At 38.4% G+C, this 20,421-nt stretch overlaps 1 protein-coding gene across 3 annotated transcripts in view; it reads left to right on the top strand.

Moving 5' to 3' along the window:
* LOC148845931 (stress response protein) overlaps nt 1-19,920 on the top strand; it is a 54,297-nt gene extending 34,377 nt beyond the window's left edge. For all 3 annotated transcript variants that reach the window (XM_088954933.1, XM_088954932.1, XM_088954931.1), the window contains one exon: nt 19,386-19,920. In XM_088954933.1, coding sequence (XP_088811059.1) covers nt 19,386-19,607 — 222 coding nt within the window. In that variant the 3' untranslated portion in view covers nt 19,608-19,920. The remainder of the gene's footprint in view (nt 1-19,385) is intronic.
* Nucleotides 19,921-20,421: the final 501 nt, after the last annotated feature.

Genomic DNA, 20,421 nt, shown 5'->3' with positions numbered 1-20,421 from the left:
ACTCCCGCACTTCTGACATAGATGGCATTCCATCTTGTTGAACTTTGCAGCCCATCAACAGGTTCTCTTGGATTATTTCCCCTAACATTGCATGTATTACATGATCTTAAGCAATCATTTGAAAATATGGAGTAATGCTATCTATTGGATGGCTAGCATAATCCTACTACAATTTGTTTTGAGAGATTTGGCAGGCCATCGAATAGTGACTGATGGATTGATTGGTCCACGTATGTATGTCTATGTTTGTATTTTGAGTTCTGTTAGAATACTACATGTTTGCTTAGAGAGAGTGGGTGGCAGGGCATTTATGTCCATCCACTCATATTTTACTTAGGGTAGATTAATAATTTTTCCTAATATAATGTATTGATCAAATAAAAAATAAATTTTCCTAATGCAATCAGTTTCCTTTTATAAATAACAACCTGATGCAGGTAGGAGTTAATTTTTCCTCCCCATCAAAACTGCTCTTCTTCTTCTCCTCCATCTCTTCTTTCTTTTCCTATTTTCTGTTTTCTTAATGTTTTATAAATAAGAGACCATAGATTTGATTACATGGTATTGGTGCTTTTCCTTGTATTAGAGTTTGATCAGAAATAGTGTGTAATTTGGTGTGTTTTTAAATGGTCAAAAGCAGTGGATGTGCTGTGCGTGAGATTGTGGTAAGATTCCCTGTTTGAGAAATCAAAGAGGGGTATGCTTGTGGTGGTTGGTGGCTATATAAAAAGAGATTAAATTTTCAGAAACTGTGTAATAGAAGAATGATGCTAGCAATTGATTTTTTTTTTAATCAGAAAGGAAAATTTTATTAACTGAAAATTGCGATTAATAATCAACCCAATAACAAGTTTACAATGATGCCCAAAATGGTTCCTGTCTCATGACGCCATCCTGTTTGCAGTTCTTTTCGCCCACTTAAATTGAACATTCAAGTCCTTTGAAATAGTTTCATCACCATCATCATCATCCATGCCTTATCCCAACTATATGGGGTTGGCTACATGAATCCTGTTTCGCCAATTCTTTGAAATACTTTCCACTTCCCTAAAAGAATGCCTAAATATCCAGGGAACATGTCTGCTGCACTTTGCCCATAAGATAATAAACTTTGAGTCTCCTTCCACCTCTAACTGTTGGAAACCCAATTGCTTTTCTAATTTTAGGCCTTGCAACATGGCCTTCAATTAAGCTTTCAAAGAATTTCCTACTCCAGTAGGCCCTGAATAAAGTCACCACCCTGCCTTCAAAGTTCCTGAAGACCCCACCTAGAAATTGATTACAGATTGCAGACATATGTGCTGGTATATATAGCAGAATTGGTGATGCATGTGTGTTGTCTACCTGTAGCAGTGATTATCAAGTAATTCCCAGTCCAAATTCTGAAATCTGATTTGGTGTTATATGTTTTAAAGCAAGTGTCAGGTCTGGTTTCTAGTATATCAGTAAACCACAAAATTAGTTACTTGTTTTGTTTGGGTGTTCTAAGTTCGGAAATAGGTGGTGTATAAGGTATAGCAGTGAAACCAGATCTGAAATTATATTTCGATAATCAGAATGACATCATATAGTGGAGAAATCAAGCCTGGATTAGTTATGAGTTCAGATCTCTGTATTTTACAGATGGGGCCATTACTTGGTGCAATGATAAAATCTCAGGCTGGCAAGCATGAGATGTAGGTTTGAATCTGAGGGCAGCTTTTTTGTGTGAAAAATTCCTTCAGATCTCTTTATTTTACAGATGGGTCTCTAACTTGAAAGTCAATTGAAATAAGAGCTGTGTAGCGGGAATAAATAGGCAAGAAGAAGAGGTGTTACCTGTGGCAACATCTTTAGGTTGTGGGGTAAGTGACTGGCCTTTGATATATTTGGGTTTCCCTCTAGGGTTAATCCTAGGTTAGAGAGTTTTTGGGACCCAGTTTTGGAAAGAATCACAAAGAAATTACCAAGTTGGAAGAGAAATTACATCTCACTAGGGGGTAGAATCACTCTAATCATGTCTACTCTGGCCAACCTACCGGTATATTTCTTGTTCACTTTCAAGATCCTTGCTAAGGTAGCAAGTCAAATTGAAAAGCTGATGAGGGATTTCTTTGGGAACCGGGTGAATCAAAGAAGGATCATCTAGTGAAGTGGGAAATTGTCACTGGGAAGCGAGAGGATGGTGGTTTAGGCATTTGGTTATATCAGGTTAAGAAACCTAGTCTTGTTAGGAAAGTGGTTATGGAGATTACTCTTAGAGTAGGAGAGCTTGTGGCATTAAGTGGTTGGGAGCATTCATGGTATGGCAGCAAATGGATGGGATGCTGGCATCGACCCCAGGGCCCCTCATTTATCCCCATGGAAAGCAATAATTGGATTCCTACCTTCTTTTCAACCGTTCATAAGGTATGATGCTTGCTCAGGTAATAAAATTTTGTTTTGGGAAGACAATTGGGTTGGGAATGCTCCTCTTAAGGATAGGTTCCTAGTTATGTATTCTTTATCTTTAAACAAATTGAAGGTTATTTCTTCTTTTCATGTGAATGAGGGTTCTTGGGACTTGGGTTTGAGGAGCGGGTTGAGAGACTCAGAAGTGGCTTTTGAAAATGAGTTGTTCTCTTTGTTGGATGTTGTTTTTCTAGGCTAGTCTTGCCCAAATAATAGAATATGGTCAGAGTCCTCAGGGATATTTTCTTGCTCTTCGTTTTTCAATGCTTTACTTGGTTCTGTTGTTGTCCCTACCCCTTTCCCTACAAAACAAGTGTGGGATACTCTTGTTCCACCATGGTGATCTCTATATTAAGATCATAACTACAAGCTTTGAAGATCTAAGGTGATCTCTAGGTGTAGATCACGACCAAAGGTCAAAGAATTAATTCAAAGGTTGTAGTGATCTCTAGGTAGGGATGTCAATTTTCCCCATCCCCATTGGGTACACGACCTCCCTGACTAGATGGGGAATGAAGTCCCCACCCCACCCCGACCTTGATTATATATATATATGTTTAAAATATTATTTATATTTTTAAAATTTCTTCCATTTTAAGTAAATTTATTTTTCAAAAAATTTTGTTAATTAAAAACTTTTGTGGATTTGGGTCCCTATAGGGAATCTACCTCTGTTGGGAATCAGGGATAGAGAACAATTTTTATCCCTGGCGGCGGTGATTGGGGTCGGGGACGGGGATTTATTTCTAAATCAGGGTTAAGAATGGGGAATATGATCCCCTCCCCAATCCTGTCTCATTATCATTCCTATCTTTGGGTGTATATCACACTTAAAGATGAGAACCAAGATTGACAATTAAGAATCCTAAAGATCATCATACAAAATATGTAAAGATTATGATGATGAACGAAAGATTTGAACATCCATCAATATTATGAGTTAAAATGAACAATTTATAAAGAATGTTTAAGATCAGTGGTTCTGATGATCTCTAGCTGTAGATCATCATATAAAACTTACCAAGGTTAAAATCAACAATCGACGATTTTAAGAATTATCAAGATAGATGATTAAAATTTAAAGATTCATAAAGCTAATCAAGATCAATAGTTTGATGATCTCTAAGCATAGACCATCATCAACAAAGATTATATAGCATCAAAAATCAAAGATTAAAAGAATTATCATGATGGATACTTAAAGATCAAAGATTTATGAAGATTAATCAAGATCAAAGGTTTTGAGGATCCCCAAATGTGGACCATCATATAGAACTCATAAATATTAACATAAAAATTTGAATTATCAAGATAATGATTCCAATGATCTCCAAGTGTTGATCATCATATAGAACCTGTAAAGATCAATAATCAAATATTTATCAAAATCAAAAGTGGTGTTTATCAAAAAATATTTATCAAAATTGATTGTCAAGATTATTAAGGATTGAAGATCAAAACTACTTCAAATAATTAGGTGGTTTCCATGTCCATGACAAAAGGAAGTACAATTTGTATTCTCCTTGTAGACTAAGTGGGCCTTTATAACACATGCTTAACTCTTTTAGGGCTTGTTGTCTGTTCAAATGGGCTTTACTGCAGGCCCATTAAGGGAGTGTTCATTAGTGTGGTATTTTGTATTTCACATGGTTTGGTGTGTTTGGATCTACTAGACTCCATTGTAGTGTGGTTGAAATTACATTGTTTGAACCACATTGTTGAGTTGTGGGCCGACTTACTAAGGTCATACTTGTACTTGTACACTTTATTTTATGAGTATATAATCTAATGAAAGGGGCAATCATATTAGATTTTTGGCTTCTCCCCATTCTCTTCTATCTCTCTTCTCTTTCTTTCTAGCAGAAACCTTTTCCTCTCTTCTTTCTCTTCTTTTTCTTCTGTCTTTTTACAGATTTTATGTCAAAACAGGTTATCAAAACTTTTCTACTTGGTACCAGAGCAAGTTCAAAGATTTCTTAAGCTGCTCCATCATGCAACCCTAGATCAGCCAACTACGTGATGAGGTAAAGGGCTGATCGAAGACTTCAGGTAAGCCCAGTTCTTGGATTTTTAGGTGGATTTGCAATCCCTTGTAGCTGGTCTAGGGTTTAACACCAAAATCAGAAAGAACTAGAGAAAGGGAGAGAGTCCTGATTTAGTAGTACTCTTCAATTTTGACCTAGGAAGTGGCGCTCTAGTTTTCTAGGGTTCCTTGAGTTTTTCTAAAGGGGGCGGTTCAAGTCCCAACTTTTTTGGAGGCCTTTGGAGGGAGCGACAACCTCTTCTCTCTCTTTTCCTGTTCCTATGGAAAAAAGGAATCTTTGGAGGGATGGGCTTCTAGGGTACCATAAAGGTGTTTGAGGTTTTTTGAAGGAGATAAATACCTATCTTTTCATCTCAAATTGATTTCTCAATCCTTTTCGGGAGTTATGGAGGGTTGTGGAGTTGGAAACAAACTTGGAAGTGAAATCAGACAAGGGAGAATTGGTGCTGGACACCTCTTCGGGGCTAGGGCCATCACTACAGTCAAGATAGATGGTACAAACTACTTAGAGTGGTCACAATCTGCAAAGATGGCCATTGGTGCTTGTGGGAAATTAGGATATGTCACTAGTGAGGAAAAGAAACCTAAAACTAACTACTCCTGGTGGGTACATGAGAACTACATGGTGATGACTTGGCTGTGCAATTCCATGCTACCCCATATAAGTAAAAACTTTTTATGGGCTAACACAACTAAGGAGATTTGGGATGGAGTTGCAGAAACTTATTCACAGAATGAGAATGTTGCTAGAGCCTACCAGTTGAGAAACCAGGTGATTGCTACCAGGCAGGGAGATAAATCTGTTGCTATTTATTTTTCAATTCTCAAAACCTTATGGTAGGAAATAAGATCATTTGGAGACTGTGGTTTGGGAATGTAGCAAAGATGCAACAACTTATTAGAAGCTGGTAGAGAAGAATAGGGTTTTTAAGTTTCTAGCTGGACTTAACCCTGAGTATGACATTGCACGACAACATATTCTTTCTAGAGATGGTGTAACTCTCTCTCAGGCATATGCCTTTGTGTCTAGAGAGGAGAGCAGGAGGAATGTGATGATGAGAAATCCAAGTCTTAAGTAGTTAACTATGGTTAGCACAGTGAAGCCTAAGCCCAGTGGAGACAAGGGTGGAATGAACCTAGGAAGGAGGACAAGAAGGATCTGATCTATGACTACTGTAAAAAGTCTAAACATACCAGAGATACCTTTTGGAAGCTTTACCCACACCTTGTGCTAAGCTGACTTGGAAACAAGAAGGGAAATGTAAATATGGCAGTGACTGGTGACTTATCAGGACCACCTACTACAACTTTCCTAGAGTTTGTTGCAGTGGCTGCAGTGAGGGCCGAATTGGAGAGATATGGGCATTTCTGAATTTGAGGGATACAGTCAGTTCCAACCCATTATCAGGTAGACATCAAGGTACAGATGGATCAAGAGGTAGCCATTCTACTTCGTTTGCACATACAGGTAGTTCACATGCCATTGCAAAATATGTTTGCACTACAGGTAAGGAGGGACCTTCTTGGATTATAGACTTAGGAGACTCAGAGCATATGACCAACATTTCCACCATTTTCTCCTCATACCACCTCTACTTTGGAAGAGATAAAGTCTCCACAGTTGATGGATTAGATGTTCCCATTGCTGGGAAAGGGTCTCAAGATATCTGACACCGTTACCCTACCCTTTGTCCTTCATGTCCCTAGACTGAGTACTAACCTTTTATTTGTTAGTAGTTTGACAAAGAATTTGAATTGTTTAGTGTTTTTTTTTTCTACTGGTCATTGTGTTTTGTAGGATGTAGAATCAAAGAGGGCGATTGGGAGTGGTCGTGAGGTGAATGGAATCTATCTTCTTGATGTGCTTCCTAGTCATCAGAGTCATCATGTCAGCAGGGGTATTGAGTTAGAGCTAGTGGGTCAGCTTATGCTTTGGCATAATCGGTTAGGGCATTTATGTCTTTTGCTTCTTTGTGTTTCTTGTTTCCGAAATTGTTTGAGTCTGTCAGTTTGTCTAGTTTGGAGTGTGAAGGTTGCCAACTTGGAAAGCATTATGGACATTCCTTTAAAACAAGTAATAAAAGATGCTTTTCTGCTTTTGATATTGTTCATGTTGATGTGTGGGGGCCATATCATGTTTCCTCTCTGGGTGGCTATCGGTATTTCCTTTTGTTTATGGATGATTATTCTCGATATTCTTGGCTATATTTGATGAGATCCCGTGATGAGGTACCACCTTTGGTTTGACAGTTTCATCAGATGGTGCTGACGCAGTTTGGGGTATGAGTGAAAAGTGTTTAGGTCGGACAATGCCAAGGAATATTTAAAAAAAAAGAAAACTAGCATCATATCTATCGGAGCATGGAGTAATTCATCAAAGCAGTTGTCAATACACTCCACAACAGAATGGTGTAGTAGAAAGGAAGAACAAACAAATTGTGGAATTTGCAAGAAGCATGATGTTGAGCTCTACTGTTCTAGTTTGTTTTTGGGGTGATGCAGTTCTTACAACAGTTTCTTGATCAATTGGGTGCCTTCTCATGTTCTTGGATATAACACTCCATTCAGCTTTCTTTTTCTTGAGGGGGAGATGTTCCATATTTCTCTAAGGGTGTTTGGATGTGTATGCTCTGTCCATGTTCTTGGTCCTTGCCGCTCAAAGCTGGACCCTAAGGCGAAGTATTGTGCCTTCCTGGGTATGCAGGAAATCAGAAGGGGTATTGTTGCTATGACCCAGTCTTCGGGAGTCGATATATTACTATGGATGTCACCTTTTTTGAGTCCACATCTTTTTTTCGTAGAGGGTCCAAACCCTTTGTCCACTCTATACCACTTCCGGTTGGGGGAAGGAAGTGAGCCATCTATACCACTTCTGGTTCCAACCCCTTTGTCCACTCTAGTGTTAGACCCACCTATTTCACCCACTTTACCACCTCCCTTGTGTCTTGTTTCTCAGTGTTTTACACAACAGCACCTACGACTGTACAATGAGGTTGATTCCACAGTAGGGGAATCCACATCACTCCCTATCGGTTCATCGGAGATTCCAGGTTCGATTGACAGTGATCCAGGTATGCCCCTTATTCTGATGGTTTAGTTCCTATTGATACTACTACCCTTGCTCCTAACCCCATTGTAGATGGCCTTGATCTTCCTATTGCACTCGAAAAAGGGAAGAGAAAGTGTATTGCTCATTGCTTCGAACACTATCTTTTCTATAGTTAATTACCTTCTTCCTACCGAGCCTCCCTTTCCTCCCTCGACTCCGTGTCTATACCCAAGGGTGTTAATGAGGCTCTCTCCAAATCTAAGTTGAAGGTAGATATGTAGGAGGATATGAAAGGTTTGATTGAATCGAACATGAGAGATTGTAGATCTACCAGAAGGCAAGGAGATAGTTTGATGCAGATGGGTTTATACAGTGAAGTACAAGGCTGATGGAAGTATAGAAAGGTATAAGGCGAGGTTGGTTGCAAAAGGGTACACTTAGACTTATGGCATAGACTACTTTGAAATTTTTGCACTAGTGGCAAAGATGAGCTCATTCCAGATTCTTCTTTCACTAGCAGCTACATACTCTTGGCCACTCTTCCAACTTGATGTGAAGAATATTTTTCTCAGTGGGGATTTGCAAGAGGTGTATATGGATCTTCCAGCTGGTTTCTACAATGATGTGGAAAAGGGAAAGGTATGTAGGTTGAAGAAGTCTCTATATGGTTTGGAGTAATCACCCGAAGCTTGGTTTGACAGGTTTAGAAGTGCATTGGTTGTATTTGGCTATACTCAAACTCAATTTGATCACACTTTGTTTGTGAAGAGGAGGTGGTTATTGGTGTCAGTTTTGATAGTGTATGTGGATGACATTGTAGTTACAGGAAATGATCTGAGTGAAATTGATACCTTAAAGAAGAATTTGCACACAGTATGAAATTAAGGATCTTAGGGAGCTGAAGTACTTTCTGGGCATTGAGGTGACAAGGTCCAAGCATGGGATCTTCATCTCACAAAGAAAGTATATTCTAGATCTACTACAGGAGACAAGGAAACTTAGGGCAAAGGTAGTTGATACATCTATTGATCAGAACCACAGGGCAAATGCTTAAGATGGTGAACTAGTGAAGGATGTTAGGAGGTATCAGAGATTAGTGGGGCAGTTGTTATACTTATGTATGACACGATCAAACATCTCTTATGTAGTGAGCGTGGTGAGTCAATACATGTATGCTCCATGAGTTCAGCATTGGGAGGCTATTGATAGTATACTTACCTATTTGAAGGGACACCCAGGTAGAGGCATATTGTTTGTTGACCATGGACAGTTGAAATTAGAGGCTTACACAGATGCTGATTGGGTAGGGTGTCTAGATGACAGGAGATCTACATCAGGAGTTTGCACTTTTGTTGGATGTAATATAGTTTCATGGAAGAATAAAAAACAAACAGTTGTAGCAAGGTCAAGTGCAGAAGCTGAATACAGAGCCATGGCACATGGTGTTTCAGAGCTCCTCTGGATCCATTCCTTAGGTTTGCTTGCCATATGTTGCATCTGACTTGCAGCTTGCTGATGTTCTTACAAAAGGTGTTGCAAGAAACAAGCTGGAGCATGATCTACTCAAGTTGGGAAAGTGACATTTATTCCCAACTTGAGGGGGAGTGTTGAGTTGTGGGCTGATTTTACTTGTTTTTTATCTACATAACTTGGTTAGGTTGTTGTTGGGTCTTAGGTCCATTAGTTTATGTTTAAGTTGTGTAATTTTTCAGCTTCTTACAAGTAGCCGACTTACTAAGGGCATACTTGTACGTGTACACTCTTTATTTTATGAGCATATAATCTAATGAAAAGGGCAGCCATATTAGTTTTTTGGCTTTTCCCCATTCTCTTCTATCTCTCCTCTTTCTTTCTAGCAGAAACCTTTTCCTCTCTTCTTTCTCTTCTTTCTTTTACAGATTTTATATCAAAACAGGTTATCAAAACTTTTCTACTCACATCACACTCCATAGGGTGTTCTGCACTATGGTTTGGATGTATTGTTGGCAAAATTTTAAATAAAATATTTGTCATTTATTAACTTGTGGTAATTATCCAATTTACTGTGGTCTGGATTGATACACAAGATTTTGGTGTGGAATAAAAAATGTGATATTTTGTATTTCAAAACCTTTCATTAGATGGTTTTAAAACATGGTACACCCCTAAAGGAACACCTAATGGGTGTATCATGTTTCAGATTCATAACCAACTGATCCAAGGAATATCCACAATACAGAACACCGCCTAAGTGTTTAACAACTTGTTATTAGGATCCAAATCCCTTTTAAATTAATTTAGGGCACGCTGTCCACCGAAAAGTCTTAAATAGAGTTTACTGCAGGCCCCTCTCTTAAATAACTTGTTTCAACCCACCCATAGGCATAGTTGTCAAGGCGACGCCTAGGCAACAAGGCGCCCTTGGAGTCTCGCCTCGCCTAATTGCCAAACAATTTTCTGTAGTGTGTTATAACACACTTTTATATTCTTAATTTTTTGAGGTTATAATTATAAAATAGACATTTTCAAACTAAACTATTCATTTTGTGTGTTTATATACTAATTTCTTTTTTTTTTTCTTATTTGTTAGGGTTTAATCAACATAAACATTGCTAAATGCTGTATTGAACCCTCAAAGACTTCAAAAACCTGAACCAATAAGTATGAAAGAACATAAAATGTTGTCCAATCAACACATTTTTTTCATTTTCTTTACTAATTTTGTGTTTTTATATACTAATTTCTTCTTCTTCTTCTTCTTCTTCTTCTTCTTCCACCTTTTCTTTTCTTCTTTTCCTATAAAAGAAATAGGGATTCAGCCCCTATATTTTTCGAATTTTCTTTTCTTTCTTCTTTTTCTTCTCATGAATATGTTGGAATATGTTGATTTTCTCTACTTTAACATGAAGTTTATACTTTTCTTACGAAAATTATGGATATTTATTAAGGAAATATGATTATGGAACCTAGGGAACTACCCTAGGATACATGTTTTTACTTCAAAAAAAAAAAATGCATCGCCTAGGCGACTAGGTGACTAGGTGCCCCCCTGTCACCTTGCCTTGGCTTGGCGCCTTGAAAACTATGCCCGTAGGGTTGGGCCTAGAAGATTGGTCTATAAAAAAAGGTTTTATAAACTGTGATTGGGAGTAGCTTCTCATCCTGCTCCCAACCAGCAGGAAATTCAAGTCTTCAACAGGCTTAAACCGGATATAGCAATGCTAAGATTTTAAGAATGAATGGTACAGCAGTATGTTAGCATTGTTGGTTAAAGGGTACTAAAATCAGTTGATGCATTATATGAAATTTCCTTGTAAACTGTGATTGGGAGTAGCTTCATAGCCTGCTCCCAATCAGGAGGAAATTTAAGGCTTCAATAGGCTTAAACTGGGCATAGCAATGCTGAGATTTTAAAAATGAATGGTACAGCAGTATGTTAGCATTCTTGGTTAAAGGAATGATGATAATGCCTACAAGCAATACAACAAATTGCAGCCAAAAAAGATTGGACCTTACAAGATCTTGAAGTAGATTAATGATAATGCCTACATGGTGGACCTACCTACTTCCATGGATATATCCAAGACTTGAAGCATTGTTGATCTTTATAGTACCGCCAGCTCATGCTAGCTTTACAAGACTTGTAGATTGAGTCCTCTAAAAGTAAAGAGGATTGATGTAAAGGCTTCAGTCAAGTATGAAGAGGCACTTGACAAGTCAAACGATCAAGGGAAACATCCACAATTATTAGCTAATTGTTTTAAAATTATATTTTGATGATTTCTAGTTGATTTGTTGCTGTTAAAGGGTCTTTGAATTAGCTATTAAGGTTTATTAGTCATAAAACAGGACTAGTTTAGTGATTTTTGGACAGGTGCACACTTTGCACTTTTGTTTTAAGCAACGGAGGTGGCTTTTCTACATATTTTAAGTTGTTCTTACCTTACTTTATGTTAACAGATGTTATTTTATATATGTATAGTACCGCAGGGGTACTATTGTACTTTTCCTTTTCTTTATGTTTAGTTGTTGTCGCCCTAGTATAAATATAACATACTGTGCCGCCTGCAGTATCTTTTTGGGCTCTCAGTCCTCTCGTCTCTCCTCTTCTCTCTCCCTTTCTCTCTTCTTCCTGTACAACATGGTATCAGAGCAGGACGTCTAGGTCTGAAGGGTGAAGTCGAGCAGTCTGTCTTTTCCTCTTCCAGCATGTAGAAGACTTTGTTTCGAGGGTGACAAACTTTCAGAAGTTATCATCTGCTGTTCGGCTGCCCTGATGTTCGACTGAAGTAACCTTTTTTTTTTTACTTTGTTCTTATTTGCTGTTCGGCTGTCCTGATGTTTGACTGAAGTACCTTTTGTTTACTCTCTTCTTTCTGGTCATGTGCCTGTGCTAGACCTGTACTAGGTCTGCCGATTGGATGTGAGGTGAGATGCACCTCTTTCTTTTCCTTCTTTTTGTGGGGTCGTTTGATCCCTGTGAAACCGTAGGGTCATAAGGACCTTGTTTATGTGCTACGACAGTAGCTTTTTGGTGGACTGAAGGTCTGGAAGTGGCTGGTACCTTCTGTAACAACTTTTTGAGGCTATGTTCCTCTTTTGGGTGTTGTTTTTGAAACTGAAATCATGAGCGGTGAAGATTCTGCTACATCCGGAGTTTCCTCAACGCTGAATGAAATGAGTGGGGGTGTGGACCTATCCTTTCCCATGACTGTTGTCCCTCTTGATGGTTTAAATTATTTAGAGTGGTCAAGAGGGATCAAGCTGTACATCACTGCAAGGGGGAAGATAGGTTATATTAATGGGAGAATAAAAGAACCACACTATGGGAGTGCTGAATATGATAGATGGAATCAGGAAAACAACATGGTTATGTCTTGGCTTTTAGTCTCTATGCAACCTCAAATAAGGAGGAATTTCATGTGGGCTGAAACGACAAATGAGATCTGGGAACAAGCAAAATCAACATATTCGGAACTGCGACACTATGCAAAAATCTACCAATTATAGGCAAAATCATCTACTTGTAAACAGGGGGAGAGGTGTCTATCTGTATATTACTCTGACTTGACTTCTGTCCAGAAGGAGTTGGATCATTATCAGAGTGTGGAATGGAAGTGTGATGAAGATGCAAAGCTGTACAAAAAACTCGTCTCCGAGCAGAGAGTGTTTGCTTTCTTACATGGTTTGAACCCTACATATGAGTCTATCAGGGTCCAAATCCTCGGTTCTAAAGATCTTCCTTCAGTCCAGGAAGTTTATGCTCTTGTACAATCTGAAGAAAGCAGAAGGAATTTGATGAACAGTTCTGGTGAAGATGCAGTTGTGTTGGCCGCAAAAGGGAGTGTTACTACTAGTGGAGGAAATTCTTCCAGGAAAGGAGATCTTCAGAAAAAATGGATGACAAAGATAAATTGTGGTAAACTCATTGCCAGAAACCCCGACACACCCAAGATACATGCTGGGATCTTCATGGAAAGCCGAAATGGGCTCAAGATCTGAATAAGAAGCAAAGTTCAGATGTGAATAAAAGGTCAGGACAACAAGGTACAAAGAAACACACTATGACCAACATAGCCACTTGAGAGAATCAGTCCCCCATCCATACTGTGACTCAGACACATTCATCTGGATCTGGCCCAAGGGAGGATATTATGAATTCCTTCCGTGACCATTTAGAGCTCTATGGTAGAGCAATTTGTCAGATGGATGCTCCTCCCTCATCCTCATTTACGTCTACATCAAGTAACTCTCCATGGATCATTGATTCTGGAGTGTCAAAACACATGACTGGTACGTCCTCTTACTTTCAAACCTATCACCTTCTTTCTGGAAGAGACAAGGTGAGACTAGCTGATGGATCATATGCTTCCATAGCTGGTCAAGGAACCGTCTCTCTTCCCCTTGGCCTTACCCTCTCTGATGTTTTACATGTTCTAAAATTTCCCGTTAATTTGTTCTATGTTAGTAGTGTTACTAATTCCTTAAACAACTCAGTGACATTTTTCCCTTCTTACTGTGTGATCCAGGATCTAGTTTCGGGGAGGACGATTGGTAGAGGACGTATGGCTGATGGACTTTACATGTTGGAGAATAAGGCTGGTCTTCATGTTACAGAGTCTATGAGTCAGTCCTGTAAGAGTCAAGTTTATTTATGGCATTGTCGCCTTGGTTATTTGTCTCTTGAGTCTTTGAAAGTTGTGTTTCCAGATCTGTTTAAGTCAGTGTCCGTTTTGGATTTCTCTTGTCAAACGTGTCAATTGAGTGAACATTGTAGAACTCATTTTCTTCCAAAAAATAGAAAATCTGAATTTCCTTTTCACATTGTTCATTCTGATGTGTGGGGCCCTATTACTTTACCATCTGAGAGTGGTTACAAGTATTTTATTACCATCATTGATGATTATTCTAGATATACTTGGGTATATCCCATGCGAACCAGGGAGGAAGTACCAAAAATTATCCAAGAATTTCAATGGATGGTCTTCACTTAATTTCAAACTGAAATCCAAATTTTTCAGTAAGATAATGCGAAAGAGTATTTTCATAGTGATCTCATGGAATTCTTTGTTTCGCATGGTTCACTTCACCATAGCTCTTATGCCCGAACAACACAACAAAATGGTGTTGCTGAACGAAAGAACCGACATCTTCTTGAAGTGGCCTGGGGTTTACTACTCCATATGAATGTCCCCAAACGTTTTTGGCTTGAGGCTGTCCTCTGTTCTACCTACCTCATTAACCGTATCCCCTCTCGTTGGTTAGAGTGCAAAGCCCCACGTCAACTTTTCTTCCCTAAGGCCCTCCTTCCCATTTCTCCTCGCGTATTTGGTTGTCGGTGCTTTGTCCAAAATCTATCTTCCATTCGTGGGAAATTGGATTCCTGTGCTATTCCTTGCATATTCTTGGGGTACTCCTTCACTCAGAAGGGATACCGTTGTTTTGATCCTATTTCTCGGAAATTCTATGTTTCCATGGATGTCTCTTTCTTTGAGAATGAGCCTTTTTTCCCTGTTTCTCCTCAGGGGGAGTGTAGGAATGAGGAGAAACTGGTTCAGCTCCCTCCTCTTCCTGATCCTCCGCCTTTTCGTGTCTTCTTCTGTCGTCGCAAAAGCCAACCAAATTCAAGAGCTGTGGAGAATGTAGAAGCTGTACCTCCAGTGCCATCAAACTCCTCGGGGGCGGATCATACTCACTTAGGTACCTTGGTTCCCAATGATGTCCCTGACCCCATTACAATTGATACCTCTATTGCTAATGACCTTGACTGTCCTATTGCTCACAAGAAAGGTGTTAGATCGTGCACCACTAAACACCCCATTTCCAACTTTGTTTCCTATAAAACATTTCACCCTCTTTTCATGCATTTCTTACTTCCATTGACAGTGTCCCTATCCCTAAGAATGTGGCAGAAGCTCTTTCAGTACCTGAGTGGATAGATGCCATGATGGAAGAAATTAATGCCCTTCATAAAAATGGCACATGGGAACTTGCAGATCTTCCTAAGGTAAAGGATCCAGTTGGATGTAAATGGGTGTTCACCATCAAACATAGGGCTGATGGCACAGTGGAGAGGTATAAAGCTCGTTTAGTGGAAAAGGGGTTTACACAAGTGTACGGAGTTGATTTTGTAGAGACTTTTGCTCCTGTTGCCAAGATGAACTCCATTAGAGTTTTATTCTCTCTTGCTACTAACCTGGATTGGGATCTACATCAGCTTGATATCAAGAATGCATTCTTGAATGGTGATCTTGAAGAGGAAGTTTACATGATACAACCCCCTGGTTTTCAGGCTCAAGGCAATGAACAGAAGGTGTGCAAGTTGAAGAAGTCTTTATATGGGCTAAAACAATCACCATGAGCCTGGTTCAGATTCCATGTTGTGGTTCAGCAAAAAGGATACAAGCAATGTCAATTTGATCACACACTGTTTGTGAAAAGAGGAGAATGTAAAATTGCTGCTTTGATAGTATATGTTGATGATATAATTGTCACTGGTGACTGGAAGGATGAAATCCATAGGTTGAAGAGTTTTCTTGCCACACAGTTTGAAGTAAAGAATCTAGGGCCTCCAAGATACTTCATTGGAATTGAATTTGCCCGCTCAAAAAAGGGTATCTTCGTTTCCCAAAGGAAGTATGTCTTAGATTTACTTCAGGACACTGGAAAAATGGGAGTGAAGCTTGTTGACTCTCCCATTGATCCCAACCATAAATTAGGTGACAGCCAAGGTCAACCTATCAAGGATGTGCAGTTTCAGAGACTTGTAGGGAGATTGTTATATCTTTCTATGACCCGCCCAGACATTGCTTATGCTGTTTGTGTCCTTAGCCAGTATATGCATGCACCTATGTCCACTCATCTTGAAGCAGCAGAAAGAATCCTCCGATATCTTAAAAGGATTCCAGGTGCTGGCTTGTTGTTTCAAAGACACGGGCATTTGAAAGTTGAAGTGTATATTGATGCAGATTAGGCTGGATCTCTAAATGACAGAAAGTCTACTAGTGGCTATTGCACCTTTATAGGAGGAAACCTTGTTACCTGGAGAAGTAAAAAGCAAAGTGTGGTGGCTAGATCCAGTGCTGAAGCTGAATATCGGGCAATGGCTCATGGAGTGGCTGAAAGTATGTGGATAAAGAATCTGTTGAGTGAGTTGGGTTTTCCAGTGGACAAGCCTATGACCCTATTCTGTGATAACAAAGCAGCCATAAACATTGCTGCTAACCCAGTGCTACATGATAGAACAAAACACATCGAAGTCGACAAGCATTTTATCAGAGAGAAAGTCATCACAAGCGAAATGTGTACTCCCTATGTCAGCTCTGAGGACCTACTTGCAGACATCTTTACAAAAGGACTACACCACTCAAGACATCATGATCTATGTGACAAGTTGGGCATGATTGATATCTATGCTCCAACTTGAAGGGGAGTGTTAACAGATGTTATTTTATATATGTATAGTACTGCAGGGGTACTATTGTACTTTTCCTTTTCTTTATGTTTAGTTGTTGTCGCCCTAGTATAAATATAACATACTGTGCCGCCTGCAGTATCTTTTTGGGCTCTCAGTCCTCTCGTCTCTCCTCTCCTCTCTCCCTTTCTCTCTTCTTCCTGTACAACACTTTATAAGGCATCTGCAAAGCACACAGGGAGATTAGATTTGAATGTGTCAGCCAGAAAACTTGCAGGTTACAGCAACTACTTGCTTGCTTGATTTCCACCTTTCTACTTTGATTTTCCAGTTCAGTTTTGGTGAAGTCTGCTATAAAAATCACTACCGTTCTCCATATTCCTAGAGAGCATAGATATATTTGTAGAATCAGGGCTCCAAAGTTTAAAGAAGATGGAGATTAGAAAGGCTCTAGGACCTGATGATATCTCATTAGAAATTTAGAAATGTATGGATGAGATGAGATTATTATAATTGACTTATCATGATTATTAAAACAAAAAAGCAAAACCAAGCATCTGTTAAGTGGAGGAAAAGTATAATGGTCCCCATACGTAAAATCAACGGTGATAATTCAATTACAACAATTGTTATGGGATTAATTTCATGAGCCATGTTATAAAACTTTGGTAAATGATGATTCAGCAATGTTTAAGACATGAAATTAGTATATCAGAAAATCAATTAGGAATCATGTTAGAGAGATATTATCAACTATGGAAGTTATTTTTTCACTTAGGAGATCAATAATCAACCAAAAAGTTAAGGGAACAGAGGAGAAATCTCGACTTGGTATTTATTATTATTATTATTATTATTATTTATTTATTTATTTTTATTTTTGAAGCCTCCACTTGGTATTTATTGACTTATAAAAGTATATGATAGGTTTCTTTGAGAAGTCATTTGGAAGGTTTTAGGAAAGGACTTCAAGTACGTTGATGTCAGTAGGGATATTTATGAAGGGACAATAACTAGTTTGAGAACTCAAAGAGGGGAGATGAGAGAAGTTCCAATCACAATGAACTTGTATTGAGGGTCTGCACACAGTCCCTTTTTGTGTATTACTTATGGATGAATTAAGTAGGCATTTACAGGAGGAGCTCCAATGGTGTATATTGTTTGCTGCTGATATAGTATTGATTGATAAGACAATAGATGGGCTCAATGCAGAGCTAGAACAATGAAAGAGATGCTTTAGAATCAAGGCTTCAGGATAAGTCAGACCACGACAGAATATACATAATTCAATTTCATTAAAAAAATATATATAGTAACAATTGTGGTGCAATTAAAAATGGATATGGCACTGAATAGAATGGAATAGTGGAACAGGGCTCATGTATCTGACCCTATATAGTTGAGGCAAGGCTTAGATGGTGGTGGTGGTGCAATTAAGATTGATGATTAGAAGATACCTCAAACTACCTCCTTGGTATCTTGAATGAATCATCCATAATGAGAGAGAAACCAATGTGAATGTTGATGCTTTAGAATCAAAGGCTTCAGGATAAGTCAGACTACGACAGAATATACATAATGCAATTTTATTAAAAAAATATATAGTAATAATTGTGGTGCAATTAAAAATGGATATGGCACTGAATAGAATGAATAGTGGAACAGGACTCGTGTATCTGACCCTATATAGTTGAGACAAGGCTTAGATGGTGGTGGTGGTGCAATTAAGATTGATGATTAGAAGATACCTCAAACTACCACTTTGGTATCTTGGATGAATCATCCATAATGAGAGAGAAACCAATGTGAATGCTGCCCATAGAATTAAGGAAAGGTGGTTTTAATGGAGAGGTGCATGAGATATGCTGTTTAAAGCTTTGCAAGACAGTTGTAACTTTACTATATGGAGTAGAACATTATGCAATAAAGAAACAATGTGTCTAACAAATGAACATAGCTGAGAAAAGGATGTTGAAATGAATGAGCAACAAGATTAGAAATGACAGAATTAGAAACGGACACTCTAGAGAGGACTTACGATGGCTCCATTTAGTGACAAGATCAGGAAAAGTTGACTGAGATGGCTTGGTTATATGTATATACAACCAATGACTGCACAGGTGAGGAGTGACTTGGTGCAAGAAAGAGCAGGAAGACCAAAGAAAAATGTGGTCTAAACTCTAAAGTGATAAGAAATGATCTTAAAAAAAAAAGAAAAGAAATGATAATAGGACTTAAAATTTGACTTGAGTTGACAAAAAGTTTAATTCTTTATACACCATTGGAGTGGGGCACCAACATCCCTTGTTCCCATAAACATATTAATTAAAAAAAAGCTAGAATTTTTAATCCTAAAAGATTACTAAAAAAATAAACAGATTTGGAGAGAAAAAGAAAAAGAAATTGAGGTCTTGACTCTTGATGCAGAGCATAAATTTTTTATGAATTGTAAAGCCAGTCACATCAAGAAATATTTTTAGAATTCAAGAAAAACAGAAATATGAACTTTCTAATCTTAGAGATAGAAAAATATACCTATATATCTGATCTAGCCATATTGCTCTTAAACCATTTACACATCATGTAATGTTGGACTTTGATGGATCCTATTGTATGATACCACAGTTAAGTTGTTTTGATGCCTTTTTGGCACCTGAAAGCAGGGCCCCAAGTGGGATGATGAACATAGACTTGATTGATTTAAGTCACATCATCTACAAAAACATATACACCCATGGTGGATGGGAACAATTGCCATTGGCTCATCTCATTTGACTTCAAAGCATTTGAGCTTTGAAGCAATTTAAGTTAAAATATTGGTTGATGGTTAACCAAATGTAAATTGTGGTTTGTCACCCTATCTTTCTTTATGTTGGTTAGAAAGGAAGGCATACCGTCATTCATCTTGGTATTTCTTCAGGGTAACTTATCATCATTGACTTTTGATTTTACTGGACTTTGGTTTACAGCATTCGAGGAGAAGATCTTCTGAATCAAGTTCCTCGTCTTCAAGTTCATCATCCGAGTCTTCCAGCAGTGAAGATGAGAAGGAAACCAAGAGATCCAAATCAAGGTCAAAGAGAAGAAAGGAAAGAAAGCACAAGTCGAGAACAAAGCATTCTAGTAGCGATACTGAAGAGAACAACGGCCCTTTGCCACTTTCCAGATTCTTTGGGAGCATGAAGAGCTAATGGGCTCTCAAAGGTTTCTTTGTATCTTATTGATCCCCCTGGCGGTGGATGAGTGGAGTGTTCTTTCTCCGTTATCAAAACGAGCTTGAATTTATTCCTTGTCAAAAATTTTTCTTTTTTCTTTGGTTAAGATATTTGCTTGCCTTTTTTTGGTAAAATTTATCTTGTAAGTTGGGATAAAAATGTCTAATAAAAAGAAGTGAAGATCAAAATTCTCAGAATGATATAACTAAGCTTGGGAGATAACTGATAAAGCAATTGCAGTATATAAAACTGCCCTTGGGTTAATATCAAATTATTGTACTTTGTTTCATTTTTCTTGTTCAACTGTCAGATTTGAAACCAAATGGTTCGCGCTGATATTTGTGGTTAAGTCATCAGTAGCTTTGCATTGGACGGTTGTCTGCATCTCGATTTGGTTTACCAACGTCACAAAATTCAAAACCAATTTCCAAATCCATGATTCTAAAATGCCTATTATAATGCAGCTCAAAATGCTTCTGCATCATATTACTGTTTGTTAGGGTTGGGATGCGTTGAAGGAGTTCGGCTTCAGTCAGAGCAAAGCCCATTCGAGCAGCTTTTAGTGCCTTACATTTGCCCTGATAGAAGTTGATCTTGCGTTGAAGTTTGGCTAGGGTTAGAGTAAAAAAAAAAAAAAACAGGATAAATTACAAAGACCCCCCTACTATGGGTAAGTGATAAATAACCCCTATACTCATTTGCGACAGGCCTCCCTTAACTTTTTATATTTTGACAAATGAATTCGGATTAACTGACCCCAATAGCTGTGGAATTAATGAAAAGGTTGCAC

The sequence above is a fragment of the Nelumbo lutea genome, chromosome 7 (assembly GCF_056320005.1).
Source record: "Nelumbo lutea isolate HS-2025 chromosome 7, American lotus-T2T, whole genome shotgun sequence".
NCBI classification, from domain to species: domain Eukaryota; kingdom Viridiplantae; phylum Streptophyta; class Magnoliopsida; order Proteales; family Nelumbonaceae; genus Nelumbo; species Nelumbo lutea.
Note: the sequence above shows the minus strand (reverse complement) of the source record. Positions and strands in the feature narration are given on the sequence as shown.